This window comes from Zosterops lateralis (genome assembly GCF_965231275.1).
Source record: "Zosterops lateralis genome assembly, chromosome: Z".
NCBI lineage: Eukaryota > Metazoa > Chordata > Aves > Passeriformes > Zosteropidae > Zosterops > Zosterops lateralis.
In genome coordinates this window covers 802381-822171 of record NC_139800.1, presented here as the reverse complement: position 1 = coordinate 822171, position 19791 = coordinate 802381, and the positions used below count along the sequence as shown (strand labels likewise).

Genomic DNA, 19791 nt, shown 5'->3' with positions numbered 1-19791 from the left:
ACTTTTCTATTGTCTTGTTTAACACGTTTTTCTACTTGCTAAGGCCTGACTCTGCACAGCAGAAAAGCACAGTCTTATTGTTCCATGTCCTCACTCTTGTATCTTTTTAACTCTAGGCCTCCATCCACACTGCTGTGAGAGTTTTCTGCTTTTTCTATTTCCCGCAATTGCCCCACAAAGAAACCCTCCTGAGAGCTTTGTCAATTCTTAACCATCCTGCATTGCAGAGCTCTTATACAGTGTGTCCTTTTTAAATGTATTTCTTTCTGCTTACCTAAGGGACCTCTTCTGATTGCTTTAAGTGCTTTAACTTTGGACCACGGCAATTCTAATGCTGCAAAAGATCTGGTCTATTCCAAGGACACGAGTAGCAATCTAATCCTGTAGTAATTGCTATTTCTTGTTTTGATAAGTCCCCTCTGCTCCAAGGTCTCAGTTCAAAGCCTTTTTCTGTGTCTATGTTTGTGTACAGTGCTTTGGGGTCAGCAGGCATCTGCACAAGACCCTGTGATATCTCTGTGAGATTTTGAGAATTCCCTGTGACTTAATTTCCTACATCTCTCTCTCAGACAATAAAGGTTTCTCTGATGGTTCTGTCCATCATCCACACCAAAGTATACAAGGTACTACTACTAATGCCACCACTAAAATAACCAACACACATAAACCTATTGCACAAAGTTCCCAAAGCTCCATCCTTGGAACAAATCATCTCCCCATGACCCACTGTCTTCTTTGATTTGAGCTCTTCAATCTTTCAGCTTTTGTGGATAGATTTGATATGGTCAGAGGTTTATACAGCACAAACCTTCAGATTCCTCACACTCACGTCCATGTGCCAGTAAAATAAAATTAATTGCTGCTCTGTTTTGAGGGGTGGCATGTGTAACAGTGCTGACACCTGTCAGCACATCGCTGATTGCAGTGGATGTGGCATAGGTTTGTTTACTCAGCCAACGCCTCACCTGATCTAATCATTTCAATGCCATGGCTGGGGCATCTTGGGCTAGAAACAAACCTGCTGAGACTCTTCTTGCAGCTTTCCAGGGAATAAAATCACTGTTACAGGTTTCTTCATATCGACAGGCAAATCTTTTTCCTGTTTGTTTTTTCATGATGACTGGTTTAGCCCCTGGTGCTGTCACTGAGCTCTCTAGTGCTGCATGGAACACCTCCCAGGTGTGATGGAATGCCTTGCCATTTGTCCCCACAAATGAACCAGTGTCCTTTTGGTAATTGTTATGGATATTGGTCAACCCTGGAAAGCCCACCCCAACAGTCTGAGTAACTGCACCAAAAACTTGAGTTTCTACATGGAGAGTAATGGGGAGTAACATTGTACTTTGAGGAGCTGCTTTCTTGCCAATCACTATCTGAAAACTCAAGGCAGAAATCCATTGTTAGAGAACCAAGAATTTCCAGTTCTTAGGGTTGGGATATTGCTTTGGGAAGTTCTTTGGTCCAAATGTCCCGGTCACTCACAGGATTGCTCCCGTTAGCAACTTCACCTGGTTTACTATGAAGTTGCTTTTCGGTGGAAGGGTCATCACATATAGGTATTGGCCACTATTTTGCTGGCACCTGACTAGACAGGGTGAAGAAGGCTTTTCTGGGTTTGAATTGGACGGGGAAATGGTGTCTGAGCCTGCAGCCTTGGCTAAGGCAGCCCAGACATTTGGTTTTGGTTGTTCCACAGGCAAATCTGCTCTGCATGAGACAGGCAAGAACCAGCACAGCGCTCAATTCAGCTCCATAACTTTTGTGAGCTGTTTTTTGGCAAAAAGACTTTTCCACGCATCTCAATTCCCAAATTCTGCGTTTGTACTTTCCCAAATTTGTTTGGGGACTAGCCAGCTGTAGCAAGGAGGGGTAATTTCACCTTTGCAAATTCAACAAGGGTTGAAACCCTTTTCTGACTCTACAATGTAACACAAGGAACACCAACCACACTTTTGGCAAAAGAGCTCTGGGAAACCAACAACTCACACACTTTTCACAGTGGCATAAAAATGAATGTTTGCAGGTTCCAGAGGTGGACAGGGGAGGTCAGGTGTGGCCCGTGGTCTCTCTGTTCTGCTCCTGCCTGCCTGCTTGTTTCTCTGCTCCTGGAATTGTCATTGTGTTCTTGAGTGTGTCATGGTTTGATGTTCTTCACTGGAACCCACTTAGCACCTCTGGAGACACCAGCACACCCTTTCCCCCAAGTTATTAGTCAAAAAGGACCTTCAGTTTATCCTGTCTCAGGGTTTCTAATTAAACCAGTGGGATTTTCTTTGCGTTTTCCCTGTGTGCTATTTGAAAAATGCCTGAAAATCGGTGGGTCGGGTACTGAGAAAGAGCTGTTTGAAAAATTAAAAACATACAAAGCTTTGTTCAGCCTCATCTAAGATATGGCCTCTGCTCCCCTTCTGTTGGTCTGGAATGCTTTTTAGGGTGTGATGTGTCCTTTCAATAACTGCTTGACTTGTGGGGGAGTAGGGAATACCAAAAGTGTGGTGTTTGAACACCCCAGTCCATCAAAAACTTGTCAAGTTTTTGGGTTGTATATGCAGGGCCACTGTCTGTTTTTACTTCTTGGGGCACACCTGGTGGAGCAAATGCTTGTAAAAAATTCTGACAGGCATGATTGGTTTCCTCTGTGTGGACAGAGGCAGAGACTGCACCTGAGAACTGTCCATCACACATGAATATTTTTAAATTTCCCAAAGGAGGGGTACTTAGTTTGCCACAATTATAAACTTTGCAAACCCCGTGGGTTTCGCAGCTCCTGTAGGGACAGAGGTTTGCACAATCAGGGCAAGTATTGATGGCAGCTTTAGCCTGACTTTTGGAAACATGAAACAGTCACACAAGTGCTTGTGTGTTTTGGTGAAAAAAGCCACGACTCAGCTTTGCTGCTTCAAAAATGTTTGAAACAACCATTATCAGTTTGTCTGCTCTCTCATTTCCTTCTGCCACGAATCCTGGAAGTGAGGAATGAGCCCTGACAAAATACGGGTTAGTTCTGAATTACAAAATTGTATAAAGACATGAAAGCCAATGATATGGGGTATCATTGACAACATCTTTTAAATCTGATCTCTCTATTCTTTTAACTGCATTAGGAACATAAGCAGAGTCTGTAATTAAATTAAAAAGCTCTGGAAAAAGCTAAAAGGCCCTGACTGCAGTAATTTGAGGGGATCTGATACTGTGTCAGTATCCGATTCCCAAGTTTTATTTGTTTGATTTAAACACACTGTTACTGATTTGTTTTGTTTTCCCCAATCCGTCACTGAAGAGAGTTGTAGCACTCAAAGGCTCTTCACTGAGCTTGGGTTTTTCTCTAAAACTTAATTTTGCTTGCAGCAATTTGTGGCCTGGATAATGAACAGAACAAACATCAGGAAAATTTATCAATTTTTGTAATTTTAAAATTTATCAAGTTTTGTAAATCATCTGAATTTTGCAATGCCCAATCAAGGTAATCTTTTTTCAAGGGTAAATAGATAATTGCAAAACCTTGACCTATTAAGGTTAATAATCTTGTTCTGGCTCTGATTACAGTCTGTGCTATCATTTCCATAGTTAAAATCGTCTTTAAGGATCTATAAGGAAGAAAAACCCACCCCATTATTAACAAAGGATCTCTTCCTTTGTTAACGGGAAGAATCCCGTTGTAAGATGAGGCCATAAAGTTGCATTTTTTTCTCCTGAAACTGCAAGAAAGAAGAGCTTTTCCAGAGCACAACTCTGTGCTTGTCTCTTTTGGAAAGCTGATGTGACTTTTTCAGGGACTGTCTGTATTTCAGGTGTTAAAATTGTAGGAGATTTGATGTCACAGTCTCCTCTCAATAACTCAAAGTGGGGCAAGTTCAACATTGGTAATTCCCAAGACAGGCCTGACCTAATTAATTCCTCCCAAAAAGCTCTGGTAAATCTTGCAAGGTGTTGACACTGGTCTGGAGTTTATTTCTGTGGTTTAATTGTTTGTTCAGCCATCCTCCATCCCAAGTGTTTCCAGGGTGGGATTTATTTTATTTTCAATGTAGAGATTTCCAGTCCAGCATTTTGGACTTTGGCAGTGACGCTGTCACGAGTTTGTTCCATCTCTGTCTATGCATGTAGTGTAAAATCATGGATTGTGGGTGCTTGTATAACAAAATATTGCCAAATTGTGAGTGAGTTCCTCATCCCTGGAGGCAGAGATTTCCAGTGATACCTTTGCAGTGGTTCTCCTCTGTTGATAGTTGGAACCGAAACTTAACGAGATGCTGTGGAGAGTTAAGTTTACAGCAAGCTGAAAGCATTTGTGTCGCCCTGATCTTTTTCAACTTTCTCCTGTTTGCATTTTTGTAGTGGAGCTTCTCCACTACAGATTTTCATGTGAACAAAGTGATGTTTTCATCCCTCTCTTGAGGAAGGACAATTGATGAACTTCTAGTTTGACCAGTGTGTGGTTGGAGAAGTGTCAACCTCATCCTCCAATCCGTGGTCGTTGTCCAAAATCTATATAAATCAAAGCAGAAAAATAAACTTCCCTCTTTTTGCCTTGAGGACTTGACTGTGTACATGTCATTCCTTTCATGTCCTGTAGTGACACATTTGAGGAACTGCAGTGGCTGTTTGGGCAAAGCTGAGATAACTCCTTTGCACTCCTCGTTTGCATTAGAAAAAGACAGGCTTTTAATAAGGGATGAGCTGGTTTATCTGAGCATTGCCTTTCAATATCTCTGTGATGGTGGAGTAGGAATTTCTCTGGATCCTTGCTGGTTCCACCCTCCAGAAGGCTTTTCTCACTGCACTTTTTATATCTTTGAGCAGTATATATATATATATATATATATATACACACACACACACACATATATATATACATATATATACCCCCTAGGCAATATAGTCACCTGATCTTGTGCCTTGTCATTTGGGCCATCCCCCACTAATTGAGAAATACTAAACTGAGCATAGGGACTACTGAAATAATTATCTATTTACCTGTTCAGAAGCTTCCTCCACTCCAAGTCCCGTAAGATGTGTTGTGAATTGATTAAAATCAAATTGTGAATTGGTTAAAATCATGGAAGCCACGTTGCGCGAGTAAGATCATAGGAATTAAAAATGCTTTTTGCCACATTATTAAAATAGAGAGAGGTCAGCCCACTGTCTTTCATTGCTTGTGTGAGTTCTTTGATTTTGTAATGTGATACAGATTCATGCTGAGGGTTGAGATAATTTCCACAGTGTCCCACAGACACTGCTAGGAGTTGTCCATTTAATGAATCAGAATCCCTGTCCTGCCTGAGATTTCGGCTGATCTCAGACCAATTAGGTAAACATAGTGAAATACTTTACGGAATGATTGCTGGAGGGTCCCCAGTTTTTGCAAAAAACGAGGGATTCTTTGAGTTAGACAGAAATAAATCAAGGTCTCGTTTTGTATTTATGGGGCCAAATTTAGTCAAGGCAAAATCATCATCTGAGCTAGATTTCGTATCTGGTATTTGTGTAGTGAATGCAGGGTGTTTCCTAGCTTCATTTGAGCTGGAAGCAGTTTGTGTGGTTTGTGTTTTGGATGCAGCTGCTCCTTTTCCTGCCCTTCCCTGCAAACTGCCCCGTTACCATGAGGGAGACCGTAAGGCTGGTGTTATAAATGCAACGGCAAAGAAACAATTTATTAATAAAACAATCCAATCACCAATAAAGAGAGAAAACCACAAAAGGATTCACAGCGCAGCGCCGGGTGGATAAGGGGTCCACACTCTAAGGCACGGATTTCCCAAATCCACACGGAGCAGGTCGCAGCTCGGGGTTTTATAGGGGTTTTCATGTCCTGAGGTGAAACAGGTGGCCAGGATAGTCCAAATAGTCCAGATAATTTTCGGATGGGCTTCCCGGATTTGTCGAACTTTGCAGATCATATTCTGGGAAGGTCCTTTCACATGTGGATGGAGCTCGCCCGGCCCATGTTTATTTCAATGTGTATTCCTTGATGGAGAATTCTCTTTTCATTCGGAGAGGAATTTCTCTGTCTGGGTGCGATGCCGATTGTCTTTGTTCCTCCTGATGGCTCCTGTCCTGTTCTTTGTCCCAGGACTGGGGGACGGTGGAAACCTGGCTTGGGGGAAAGTTTCTACAGACTGTACCTTTTTATTTAATTTTATTTAATTTTATATTATTTTTTTAATTTTTATTTTTTTATTTTATATATTTATATTTTTATATATTTATATTTTTATATTTATTTTTATTTATTTATATTTATTTATATTATAATATATTTAATATATTATAATATATTTTATATATTTATATTTTATATATTTTTTATTTTATATTTATTTATATTATATTTTTATTTAATTTTATATTAATACCAATCTAACATATATTGCTATATTCTTTTATCACGAATTTTTACCCAATGCCACATTTATCACAGCTGGCATGTCCTGGCTGTGGGAACAGGCTGTGGAGCTCCCTGATGGTGACAAACTCTTCTCCCTCTCTCTGAGGCTGGGAATAAGTGGCTGGGCAGCGTTCATGCCCTCCCGGAGCCAGGACGGGAAGGAGCCCGGTGTCAGCTCTGGGAAAGGCCGGGGTGGCAGGGGAAGGACAGCCGGGGATAAAGGGAATGTCAAACTGCTGGTGAAATGCAGGGGAAGAGGCAGCAGGGCTGAGTTATCAGGGCCCAGGGGGTCCAAGGACAGGGGTGGGGAGAGGTCTGCGGGGCGGGATGGCAGGGCCAGGGCTGTTTGGGGCTGTGTGGGACCGTTTGGGGCCATTCAGGGCCGTTTGAGGCTGTGTGGGGCCGTTCAGGGCCATTCGGGGCTGTTTGGAGTTGTGTGGGGCTGTGTGGGGCCATTCGGGGCTGTTTAGGGCCGTATGGGGCTGTGGGGGGGGCGGGGGGGCGTGTGGGGCTGTTTGGGGCCGTGTGGGGCTGTTTGGGGCCGTTCGGGGCTGTGTGGGGCTGTGTGGGGCTGTTTGGGGCCGTTGGGGCTGTTTGGGGCCGTTGGGGCTGTTTGGGGCTGTTCAGGGCTGATTGAGGCGGTTCGGGGCCGTTTGAGGCCGTTCGGGGCTGTTTGGGGCCATTTGGGGCCATTCGGGGCCATTCGGGGCCATATGGGGCTGTTTGGGGCCGTTTGAGGCTGATTGAGGCTGTTTGGGGCCGTTTGGGGCTATTTGGGGCTGTGTGGAGCTGTTTGGGGCTGATTGAGGCTGTTCGGGGCTGTGTGAAGCTGTGTGGGGCTATTTGGGGTCGTTCGGGGCTGTGTGGGGCCGTTCGGGGCTGTGTGGGGCCGTTCAGGGCTATGTGGGGCTGTATGGGGCCATTTGGGGCCATTTGAGGCCGTTTGGGGCTGTTTGGGGCTATTTGGGGCCGTTCAGGGCTGTGTGGGGCCGTTCGGGGCCATTTGAGGCCGTTCGGGGCTGTGTGGGGCTGTTTGGGGCCATTCGGGGCTGTTTGGGGCCGTTCGGGGCCGTGTGGGGCTCTGATGGAGGCAGACCCGGGTTCCCCAGGCTGAGGCTGATCCACACGAGCTCACGGAGGGATTTGTGCCGGGCAGAGCCGCGGCAGGGCCGGAGCAGTTGGAGCAAGCAGAGGATCAAGGGGCTGAGACGGGGCACGGAGAGAGCCGGGGGTCTGAAGGGTGTTCACCAGGCATGCAGGGACCGGGGCTGTGAGGAGCTGAGGGAGCCTGTTGTAATCCTTTAGGGGAATGGTTTTCCCTTCTGACCCCCTGGAGTCCCTGAGCACTCAGAGTGACCCTTCCTTCCTCCTCTGACCCCACTGGCTGTGGTCCAGCTGTCTCTTCCCTGAGCCGAGGGCTATAAATTGTCTCCCTTTTCTCTGTTCTACCCCTTTCTCCCCTGGAATTGCGAAGAATAAATGCCTGGGACAAATGTCCTAGGGAGAGGGCTCTTATGAGATCTCTCACCTCGCCCTTGGTATAATTCTCTCCAAATCCTCCTAATCATTGAGCTGGCTAAAGCTCCGGGAGGAGGGAGGAGAGTGAATTTATACAGGAGCCGCCGTGGGCAGCGAGAGGAGACCCGGGTCCACCCCGGGGACAGGGGAAAGCCACAGGTGGGGAGGGCTGTTTAAAAATGCCCAACACCGCATGGCAGCCAGGAAGCGGCTTGGCCAAGGTTTGATCTCGTTGAAATGTGAAGAAATTATAAAGTTATAAAGTTTCCGCTTTGCCAGGTCCTAGAGATCAAACGTGAGAGAAGATCTAGGGCCCACTAAATAGGAAAGTTGGTATTCACCCAAGTTAGGAGGTCCCTCAGCTCATTTTTATCGATTTCGATATGAGGTTTAGATTTGGTAAGTGTTTTTAATTGGTGATAAGCATCCCATTGTTCAAGAGACACATCGTTTCCCATTTTTAGTCACTCCGAGCTCACCTTGTGTGTTCAGCAGGTCTGTCCCCAGCTCAGTCCCGGCGTGACCAGCAGGGCAGGCACAGGAGAGGATTTGCTTTTTCCTTTTGAGAGCAAGTGTTATCCACTTCTTGACACGGATCTTTATAATAATCCTGTCTGTGTCTTCCAACAGTTTGATGGATAGGCAATTATCTCTTCTTAAGACGAAGGTGGGACACTATTCTGATGGATCTAATTCCCCTTTATTGCAGCATCAGCCCCAGGACAGAGAGAGACAATTGAAAGATGGCAACAGCTCAGCCCTGCCAACAGCAGCCAGAATTCTCTCTGTTACATGGCCTTTGGAAAGTTTTATAACCAATAGTAAATTGTTCAGAGTTCACAGGCATCTGCATAAACCAATCATTAAAACTACACATATACTTTATATCTAACAATAGGTGCTTGTTTGATGTTTCTTGTTACTCAGGAACTTTTTTTATATTCTTCTGTAAACACAGCACAGAGCCTCATTATTAAACTTTGTTATCTTGCTTAACGTATTTTTAACATATTTTTCTACTTGCTAAGGCCTGACTCTGCACAGCAGAAAAGCACAGTCTTATTGTTCCTTGTCCTCACTCTTGTATCTTTTTAACTCTAGGCCTCCATCCACACTGCTGTGGGAGTTTTATGGTTTCTTCTATTTCCCACAAAACGATATTAAATGTGACCTAAATAGAAAGAGAAAAATCATGTAAAAATAGTACATATTTTAATGATGGGATTCTTTTCTCTAAGGACTGTTGTTTAGAAACCATAAAGGTGTGATGAATTACACTACAACTCTTTTTAGAAGTTTTTGAATGGGTATGCTTTCTACAAATACCTGCAAAGAGTCTGTTCTCAGATAAGCAGAGGTAAAAATATTTGTATTCTAGAATTGATGCCTTTATTGTCAGGTGGAAAAATACTGATTTTTTTTTTCTTGTCAGTTGAGGAGTTGAACTTGGATGATCCTTGTGAGTCCCTTCCAGGTCAGGATATTCTGACTCTCTGACCTTTCTGATGGCAGGAGGAATTTGGAGTGTAATTACAAGGTGTAAAACAAGCCTTAGAAAGCTTTTTTAATCTCTTTTTTTTTCTTTTTTTTTTTTTTTTTTAATTTGGCATTAAGAATCCAAAAGTTGAGAGACAGTTCAAATTAATACTTAAATAACAATAAATTAAAATTCCATCCACTTTCTGTCCACAGTCTCCCAAATTGAGAAGAATGGGAAGTTTTTACAGTTGAACTCGGGTAATTTGCTACCAATCAGGGTTTTTGGTAATAGGCAAATAGATTAGATCTATCCCTGAGTGAAAATTAGTATTTGGGTTGAGCTGTGATCTTAACAGAAGCCCCAGGGCAGTTCAGTAACTTGGTGGTCAGGCTGTATTACCGAGTGTGTGCAGAAAGAAGCAGCAATTCAAATAAAAATCTGTGGGGTGAGTGTTGCTGCCTGTGGCTGCAGGGCCCTTTACCTGGTGACCCAGGTGAAGCAATTAAAGAATTAAATTATCCCCTCCTTGCAGGGGATAAAAGTGAAAAAAAAAAAAAAAAAAGTGAAAGCAGGACCTCTCGGCTGCTCTCCAATTCCACAACAAAATCTGGCCAAGGGCACAAGGTCTGGGAAATGTGGGCAAGCTGTGGTCAAAAGGAATATCCATGAGGAAAACCCCAGGAGAGGCAAACACACCCAACCCTGCCTGGAGAAAAGGGTGCAGGGGAGCAGTTCCGAGGAAAAGGAAGTTCCAGGATTGATAATTGTTGCTCACCTCTCGTTTTCAGGGCATGGCCTTCACCCTGCACGAGAGACAAATGCTTGGGCTGCAGGGACTCCTACCTCCCAAAATAGAGACACAGGACATCCAAGCCTTACGCTTCCACAAGAATTTGGCAAAGATGACTGACCCCTTGGAAAAGTAAGTGCTGCTCCAGCCTCGTCCTGTTGTGTGAGTAAACAGGAATATTGAGGCTGGACATAAAATGGAAATGTGAAAATACTGCGTGGGGATAACCAAGGTTTCTCGTGCCTCCGCTGGGTTTTTCAGCTCTTGGGTGTTGTTTTCACTTTGGCACAGAAAACTGCTTTCATCCCGTGGTTAAATGAGGTTGGGAAGCTTTTTTTTGTGGTGTTGGTTTTTTTTGGGGTTTTTTTTTTGTTTTGTTTTTTGGTTGGTGTTGTGTTTGTTGTGGTTTTTTGGGGTTTTTTTGTTGTTTTTTTTTTTGTTGGTTGGTTGGTTGGTTGGTTGTTTTTTTTTTTTTTTTTCCCAGTATTTCTGGGTCATAAAACACCAGAAGAGAATGTGTGAAAACAAGTAACAAAGCTGCAAACCTGCCCATAACCTTTAATACGTGTTTCTGTGATACTTGAGATGGAGTGGCAGGTTGTTAGAGCACAGAAGGTGGCACTCAGCCCATTCCATAAAAATGTGTGATGATGAAGGTAAATTGAGCGTTTGAGGCACCAAAACCAGTGCTTAACATACACAGTAGTTGCTGCTAAAAAGGAACTACGAGAGTAGAATTTTGAGTCTCATAATGTGTATTTTTTTTTTTAATGTCTTTTATCACTTAACCCACTGGTTTGGTGAACTGCAAAGGATTTTTGTTTTATTTTTAGAGCGCTGCGCTTTTAGCATCCCGTTACTGTTTTCACATAATCTTTATATATCTCTGCCTGTAAAAATACACAGTCTGCTGCAGGCAGGAGGAGAACTGGGATGCCTTGGGGCTCACTGGACCACATCAAAGCTCTTTTGTTCTCATCAGAACTGAAAGGTGGCTCTTCAATCCACATCATGTCACTTGCTGGTCCAAAACAGTGGTGTCATCTGTGCTGGCTGAGTGCCCAGCTGCTGTAGCCTAGGGCAGAATGTTAATTCATTATCTTGATCTCCTTGGGTCAGCAGGACTCACTATGGGTTGATACACAGCAAATTGGTGGGTAAATCTGCAGAAATTCATGTTTAATTGACACACCCACCTAAGTCCTTCAGAATGAGCTTCCTGATAGGGCTCAGTGTTGATGTTGGGATTCACAAGACACATTTTTTGGGTGAAAAATTGTTTATGATTTTGTTTGTAGCAGTAAGGAGGCTCCCTGCTGCATCCTGCAGTAAACCCGTGGGTTGTCTTTTATCACAGTGTGATCACACACGGTGTGTCCCAGCCAGGAATTTCTATTTCACCTCTTCAGTGCTGCTGCTCCCTCTTTTCCAGCTTCCCTTTAGTGCTGGAAGCCTGACTTGGGAGGGAAGGTGGGACTTCCACGAGGAAATAAGGAGGAATGGGATGCAGTGAGTGGAGTTTTCCCTTTGCTGGTTGATTCCAGGTACATCTACATCATGGGTATCCAGGAGAGGAACGAGAAGCTGTTCTACAGGGTGCTGCAGGACGACATTGAGCGCTTAATGCCCATCGTGTACACCCCCACCGTGGGCCTGGCCTGCTCCCAGTACGGACACATCTTCAGGAGACCAAAGTAAGGGCACCAAACACACTCTGCTGCTGCTTTTAGTGATGTTCTCCCTGCAGGAAAACGTCACTAAAACGTCCTGTTTGCCTGAGGTTTGGAAAGGGGTTGTTTTGTTTTCATTTGGGTTCAGCCGCACGAGGCTCGTGCCGAGTCAGGGCAGTGAAAGTTTGTGAAAATACATCTCAGGACACAATTTATACTGAGAAACCAAACATCTGAAAGCAGACGTGGAGATGTCTAAATAAATATCCCAAGTGCAGGGCTTCAGCCCCGCTTCCAGCTGTTCTAGGTGCCAAACAGCTCTGTAATTCCAGAGGGATTACCCCAGCAGAATTCCTTCTGTGGGTCCATACAGCTCTGTAATTCCAGAGGGATTTCCCCAGCTATCAGAGTCCCTTCTGTGGGTCCATACAGCTCTGTAATTCCAGAGGGATTTCCCCAGCTATCAGAGTCCCTTCTGTGGGTCCATACAGCTCTGTAATTCCAGAGGGATTTCCCCAGCTATCAGAGTCCCTTCTGTGGGTCCATACAGCTCTGTAATTCCAGAGGGATTTCCCCAGCTATCAGAGTCCCTTCTGTGGGTCCATACAGCTCTGTAATTCCACAGGGATTTCCCCAGCTATCAGAGTCCCTTCTGTGGGTCCATACAGCTCTGTAATTCCAGAGGGATTTCCCCAGCTATCAGAGTCCCTTCTGTGGGTCCATACAGCTCTGTAATTCCAGAGGGATTTCCCCAGCTATCAGAGTCCCTTCTGTGGGTCCATACAGCTCTGTAATTCCAGAGGGATTTCCCCAGCTATCAGAGTCCCTCCTTTGGGTCTGAGGATCTGTGTCAGGACAGGGCATCTGGAAGGGGATGCAGATTGAAAAGGATTTCTCCCTCACTCCCTGCTGAGGTGGGATGATTCCAGGTGGGTTCCTTAGGTCACGCCCCAGGCAGGAACAGATATTGTCCTTTGAGTGATTTATGTCAGTGGCTGTAAAACTTTGAATTTTAAACTGCCCTGATTAACACTTAGTTTTGGTGAAAATTCTAATTGTCACCCACAAAATATTTCTGACTTGTGGGTTTGTTTGTTTTTCTTTCTTTCAGAGGATTATTTATCTCTATCTCAGACAGAGGCCACATCAGGTCAATTGTGAGCAATTGGCCAGAGAATGACGTGAAGGTACTGTCACTGTGTGATTTAGTTTCTAGTTGTTATTCCATCTCAGCTGAGTAATTTAAGATTTACTAGTATTCGAAGGGAACATAAATATTTATAAGTAATTCTTGGCTCTTTAGCGATGATGGCAGAATGCAGCTAATTAAGGTAATGCACATCTTAAAGATCAGTGTTTTATCCTAAATGTGAGGTTTATGGGTTGAGGGAAATGCTCCTCATCTGTTGTTCATTTGATTGTGCAAACATACCTCAGTTTGTGGCTAGGAAAAAAACACAACTGCAGTTGATCTAATCCTTATAAATTTTAGTGATCATGTATGATTTGACCTGCTTTTTTATTTCTTTCTCTTTTTTTTTCCCTATCAGGCTGTTGTCGTCACTGATGGAGAAAGAATACTGGGTCTTGGAGACCTGGGGGTGTATGGGATGGGAATTCCAGTGGGAAAGCTGTGTTTGTACACAGCCTGTGCAGGGATACACCCAGATAAATGCCTGCCCGTGTGCATCGACGTTGGGACTGATAACACAGTGAGTTACCCCTATAAAAACGAGTGGTTTTTTTTAATATTCCATATTATAGCAGTGGGGGTTTTTTTGTTGTTGTTTTGGGTTTTTTTGTGGTGTTTTGTTTGGTTGGTTGGTTTATTTTGTGGGATTTTTTTTTTTTTTTTTTTTTTTTTTGGGGGGTTTTTTTTGAGCACTTTTATTTAAGATAAACTCAAAAATTTTATGCAGAGGGTAAGTGGTTTGGAATTCACTATACTCTGATTTAAAAGTGCCCATTAATTTATCCATGAAAGGGTGCATCTGGAAGTAATTGGAATGCCGGAACACTGCAAGACAGGCAGTCAGTCAGTTTTGACCTGACTTCTCAGAAGCTGGAAATGGGAATTAGATTTATTAGAGCAGTTTATTGTTCACAGTATCGATTTGTTCCGTTTTAGAAGCGGCCACCACCAAGCCCCAAGTGCCGGCTGAAATTACAGAACACTGACATAGGCTGGGTGGGGGCTGTTCCAGGGCTGTGTGGAGTGTGTGAAGTGTTCTCCTGTGAGCAGGGCAGTGATTCACCCTCTGCTCTCTTTGGTTTTCTCCTCTGCAGACACTCCTAAAGGACCCGTTTTACATGGGGCTGTACCAGAAGAGGGATCGCTCGCAGGTCTACGACGACCTGATAGATGAGTTTATGGAGGCCATCACCGACAGGTACGACACTGAGCTGCTGCCACACAGCAGCCCTGACTCTCTGTCCTTGAAGGAGCCTTCTGAGCAGCAAGGAAAGCACCAGAAGCTGAGGCAGGCGCGCGTGTGTGTCCCTGGAGTGACATCCTCAGTGACCTAGAACACGCTGCTTGTTGTTATCTGAAACAGGCACAGAGCAGAGACAGAGGTGCTCAGGCTGAGGACAGCCTGCCCCAGAGATAACTGATCACAGCAGGGTCTGTTCTTGTCTCTGGCTCTGTCCAGTGATGGGGGTGTTTGCCCTGTTCTCTAGGTATGGCCAGAACACGCTCATCCAGTTTGAGGACTTTGGGAACCACAATGCTTTCCGCTTCCTGAGGAAATACAGGGAGAAGTACTGTACCTTCAATGACGATATTCAAGGTATACCCTTTGTTCATGTTCCCTGACACCCGTGCAGGAGTTCTTCCCAAAGCCACAACCTGCCCTGTAGGTGTGTTCAGCTGCGCTCAGATTTGCTCTGCTTTCACAGGCACAGCCTCAGTGGCCTTGGCAGGACTGCTGGCAGCACAGAAAGCCACTGGGAAACCACTCACAGACCAGAAGGTGCTGTTCCTTGGAGCGGGAGAGGTGAGCCCTCCTAAGGCCCTGAGAGCAGCAAGAGAGATTTGAAATGTGTATTTTCTCATCGTGGAGGTTTTCTCTGAATTCCATGGCACAACTTTTCATACAAGGCCAGCTGAAATGCATTAGCAGAAAGGACTCTGTTTAAACAGGACTGTGTGAAAGAAAGGTGTTTAACATTTGCAGGGACTCACATTCTTCATTTTCCTGCATGGCCTTGAAAAAAGCATCAGGGACTTGTGTGTATTTGAAGGGAAACTCACCATAAAATTATGATGTAGTGAGACCACCGTGATAATTTTTATAGCACTGGAGAGAAGTACAGGGAGTTTTTCTCAGCAAGGTGATTCAGTCTGCAGCAGGCACCAGTTAGTGGTGCTGCAGCGCCAGGAGCAGCTCTGTGCTTCTTGGTACATCAGCACAATTGCTCCTGTGGTGCTGACAAAATAACTTAATTATCTGAGAAGTCCTCCATCTGGGGAAAGGCCCTGATGGCAGTAATTGGCCGGTGCTGCACTGAGCCCTGCTCTGCATCTGTCTGTGCCTCATTTCTCCTGCCAGGGGAGGCACGGGGGGCCAGGAACACCCTTCTCTTGGGCAGGAGGGGCAGGCTGGGGGCACACAGCGCATGGCAGGGGGGCTGAGCACTTGTGTCACTGTGGGTTGGTGTAGCTGGCACAGCTCACAGCCCCTGGGAGAGCTGCCCCTCCTGTGCTGCTTGCAGGTGTGAGGCTGCTGCCCCAGGAGCCTACCCCAGCCAGGGGAACATTGCCTGTGTTCAGAGAGGGTTTGGGGGGATGCTGAGGGCAGAGCTGTGCTGTGACCTGTGACAAACCCGAGTCCTTTCCTCGGCCAGGCCGCCCTGGGGATTGCCAACCTGATTGTCATGGCCATGATGGAAAGCGGCATGTCCTCTGAGGAGGCCTACAGCAGGATATGGATGTTCGACAAGTTCGGCTTGCTGGTTGAGGTAGGGGAGCACCACCCCTGGGGTTCCACAGCACGGGTGGCACTGCCCTCCCTGTGCCCTCACGGGAGGAAACAACGCTCTGTCTGCAGGGCCGGGAGCAGAAGGTGGATTCCAACCAGGAGCCCTTCACACATCCCCCTCCAGAGGACATGCCAAAGACTTTTGAGGAGGCAGTGAATGTACTCCGGCCTTCAGCCATCATTGGTAAGGGAGGTTATTTTTATTTTTCTACAGTGTGGGGTTTGGCTGCCTTTAATTTGCTGACAGGGCTCCAGGCAGGTCAGTGACAGCCTACTGCATTTCTGCTGGTGTAAATAGGATGGAAATGTGAGGTCAGTTTTCTGCTTGAAAATACATTCTGAGCTGTGGTGCTCCTTGTGAACCTCGTGTCCTTAGTGACAGAGAGCAGCCACAACCATGGTGTTTCCTACAGGAGATCCCTAACTGGAGTTGTCTGGGTGTTTTGAGACCTTCAGTCCCCCAGACTCCCCTGGTCAGGCTGTGCCAGCTGCACAGCTGGAAGGAGCAGATCAGCAGCAGCTCTTAGGTCACTGACATCTGCAGGTGTTTATTTACAACTGTGCCTCTCTGCAGAGGGCAGATAGGATTACAGGTATTTCCTGGTGTGACTGCAATTTCCTTGGCACGTGATTTATTTGGAAAAGGAGAGAGTTTTTGTTTGTTTTTGTTTTTTCTTTGGCTGAGTACCCTGAAGCTTGTAGCCACTGTACAAATACACCATGGCTGTGTGTTTGTACCTGTGAGCTGGGCGTGGCCAGGAGCAGTGTCAGGTGTGCACTGCACAGGTAACACCCAGCTGGGATGAATCATCTACAAACCACCTGGAATTCCCACTTGCTTATCTTCTTTGTACACATCCGCACCAAAAAACAATGTGAAATAGGCTTCTGGAGCACACTCAGCAGGTGTTGCTGTGAAAACTGTGGATGTCAGTCAGCCAGGAGCAGTGCCTGGTTTCCATCCCCAGAGAAGCCTTGCCCTGGGTGGGAGACTGAGGGCTGAATGTGAGGAGGCTGTCCTAAAAATTCCCAAAAAATTGCCAAAAATATCCTCAAAAAAATTCAGAAAAAAAAAGTCTAAAAAATTTCACAAAAAATTCCCCAAAAATTCACCAAAATTCTCCAAAAATAATCTAAAAAATTCGCCCAAAAAATAAAAAATAATTACCGAAAATTCAAAAAAAAAAAAAAAAAAATCCCCAAAAAATCTCAAAAAATTCCCCCCCCCCAAAAAAAAAATTTCCCGAAAATTTCTCCCCAAAAATCAAAAAAAAGATTGCCCAAAATTCACAAAAAATTCCTAAAAAATTCCCAAAAAAATTCAGAAAAAAATCACAAGAAAATTCAAAAAAAGTCTAAGAAATTTTGCAAAAAATTCCCCAAAAATTCTCCAAAAATAACCTAAAAATTCTCCCAAAAATAAAAAATAATTCCCGAAAATTAAAAAAAAAAAGTCCCCCAAAAATTCACAAAAAAAATCTCAAAAAATTCCCCCCCCAAAAAAATTCCCAAAAATAAAAAAAATAAATTGCCCAAAATTCACAAAAAAATCCTAAAAAATTCCCCAAAAAATTCAGAAAAAATTCACAAGAAAATTCAAAAAAGTCTAAAAAATTTTGCAAAAAATTCCCAAAAAATTCTCCAAAAATAACCTAAAAATTCTCCCAAAAAATAAAAAATAATTCCCGAAAATTCAAAAAAAAAAAAAAAAAAAAAATCCCCAAAAAATTCCCAAAAAAAAACTCAAAAAATTTCCCCCCCAAAAAAAATTCCTGAAAATTTCCCCCAAAAATCAAAAAAATTGCCCAAAATTCCCCAGAAATTCACAAAAAAATCTCCAAAAATAACCTAAAAAATTCTCCCAAAAATAAAAAATGGTTCCCGAAAATTAAAAAAAAAAAAAAAACCCAACAAAAATTCCCAAAAAAATCTCAAAAAATTCCCCCCCAAAAAAATTCCCGAAAATTTCCCCCAAAAATCAAAAAAAAAAAGCCCAAAATTCACAAAAAAATCAGAAAAAATTCCTAAAAAATTCCCAAAAAAATCCCAAAATTTCAAAAAAAAAAAAAAATCCCAAAAAAATTCCCCAAAAATTCCCTACAAAATTACGAATTTGGGGAAAAAAAATTCAGGGAAAATTCAGGGAAATTTGGGGGGGAAATGGGAAAAAAATCTGGTAAAAACTAGGAAAATTCAGGGTAAATTTTTGCTGATCCTGTCTCTCTCTCTGTGTGTGTTTCTCCAGGAGTTGCTGGGGCAGGGCGTCTCTTCTCCAAGGAGGTGCTGAAGGCCATGGCCTCCATCAACGAGCGGCCCATCGTGTTTGCCCTGAGCAACCCCACGGTGAAGGCCGAGTGCACTGCAGAGGAGGCGTACACCGTGACAGAGGTGTGTGATCTGGGCTGGGTGTCAGGGGCTGAACACCAGGGCTCTGAGTGTTCCGGTATTCCTTGGGCTTCCTGATGGAACAGGACGGGTCTTTATCGCCTTCTGCCAAAAGTAAATGGGGGTGATTCGAAAAGATTTTTCACCATTTCTGACAATGTTTTGCGAAGCTTAAAATAGGCCGAATTTTGTTACCACTTCTCTAAGAGAATGACCAGCAGTGCTGTTAGGTGGCTTTGATCAATTCAGTCTTGTTTCCCACCGCCCTTTTTAATTATTTTGTGTTTTAATGAAGCGTGTTGGCCTCGCAGCAGAGACTAAGAGCAAGCTTTGCAATGTAAAGGCTGAGCAGAGTCTTTGGAGCAGGTGATTGCAGCTCTTCCAGCAGTGCAGGGGCTGTGCTTGCACTCAGTCCTGCAGAGGCCATCAGCAGTCACCTGTCACCTGTGGAGCCCTGTGCTCCCCTGGCACGGGTGGCCTCTGTCCCCTCACGTCCCCAGGCAGGGGTGACCTCTGTCCCCTCGTGTCCCCAGGCAGAGGTGGCCTCTGTCCCCTGGTGTGTCAGGGCACAGTGGCCTCTGTCCCCATCCAGGCAGGGGTGGCCTCTGTCCCCTGGTGTCCCCAGACAGGGGTGGCCTCTGTCCCCATCCAGGCAGGGGTGGCCTCTGTCCCCTCATGTCCCCAGGCAGGGGTGACCTCTGTCCCCTCGTGTCCCCAGGCAGAGGTGGCCTCTGTCCCCTCGTGTCCCCAGGCAGAGGTGGCCTCTGTCCCCTGGTGTGTCAGGGCACAGTGGCCTCTGTCCCCATCCAGGCAGGGGTGGCCTCTGTCCCCTGGTGTCACCAGGCAGGGGTGGCCTCTGTCTCCTCGTGTCCCCAGGCAGGGGTGGCCTCTGTCCCCTGGTGTCACCAGGCAGAGGTGGCCTCTGTCCCCTCGTGTCCCCAGGCAGAGGTGGCCTCTGTCCCCTGGTGTGTCATGGCACAGTGACCTCTGTCCCCTCGTGTCCCCAGGACGGGGTGGCCTCTGTCCCCTGGTGTGTCAGGGCAGGGCAGGGGTGGCCTCTGTCCCCTGATGTCTCCAGGCAGGGGTGGCCTCTGTCCCCTGGTGTCCCCAGGCAGGGGTGGCCTCTGTCCCCTGGTGTGTCATGGCACAGTGACCTCTGTCCCCTCGTGTCCCCAGGCAGGGGTGACCTCTGTCCCCTCGTGTGTCAGGGCAGGGCAGGGGTGGCCTCTGTCCCCTCGTGTGTCAGGGCAGGGCAGGGGTGACCTCTGTCCCCTGGTGTTCCCAGGCAGGGATGGCCTCTGTCCCCTCGTGTCTCCAGGCAGGGGTGGCCTCTGTCCCCTGGTGTTCCCAGGCAGGGATGGCCTCTGTCCCCTCGTGTCTCCAGGCAGGGGTGACCTCTGTCCCCTCGTGTGTCATGGCAGGAGTGACCTCTGTCCCCATCCAGGCAGGGATGGCCTCTGTCTCCTCGTGTCCCCAGGACAGGGCAGGGGTGGCCTCTGTCCCCTGGTGTTCCCAGGCAGGGGTGGCCTCTGTCCCTTTGTGTCTCCAGGCAGGGGTGACCTCTGTCCCCTGGTGTCCCC

The 19791-nt window shown here is 45.7% G+C and overlaps 1 protein-coding gene across 1 annotated transcript in view; it reads left to right on the top strand.

The window, feature by feature from the left end:
* ME2 (malic enzyme 2) overlaps positions 1-19791 on the top strand; it is a gene marked incomplete at its 5' end in the record, with an annotated part of 49004 nt that overhangs the window by 17138 nt on the left and 12075 nt on the right. The window contains 10 exons of the mRNA XM_083882825.1: positions 10175-10308; positions 11721-11870; positions 12958-13033; positions 13397-13558; positions 14133-14236; positions 14526-14635; positions 14745-14842; positions 15693-15806; positions 15896-16010; positions 18072-18214. Of these exons, the coding sequence (XP_083738951.1) occupies positions 10175-10308; positions 11721-11870; positions 12958-13033; positions 13397-13558; positions 14133-14236; positions 14526-14635; positions 14745-14842; positions 15693-15806; positions 15896-16010; positions 18072-18214 (1206 nt within the window). The remainder of the gene's footprint in view (positions 1-10174; positions 10309-11720; positions 11871-12957; positions 13034-13396; positions 13559-14132; positions 14237-14525; positions 14636-14744; positions 14843-15692; positions 15807-15895; positions 16011-18071; positions 18215-19791) is intronic.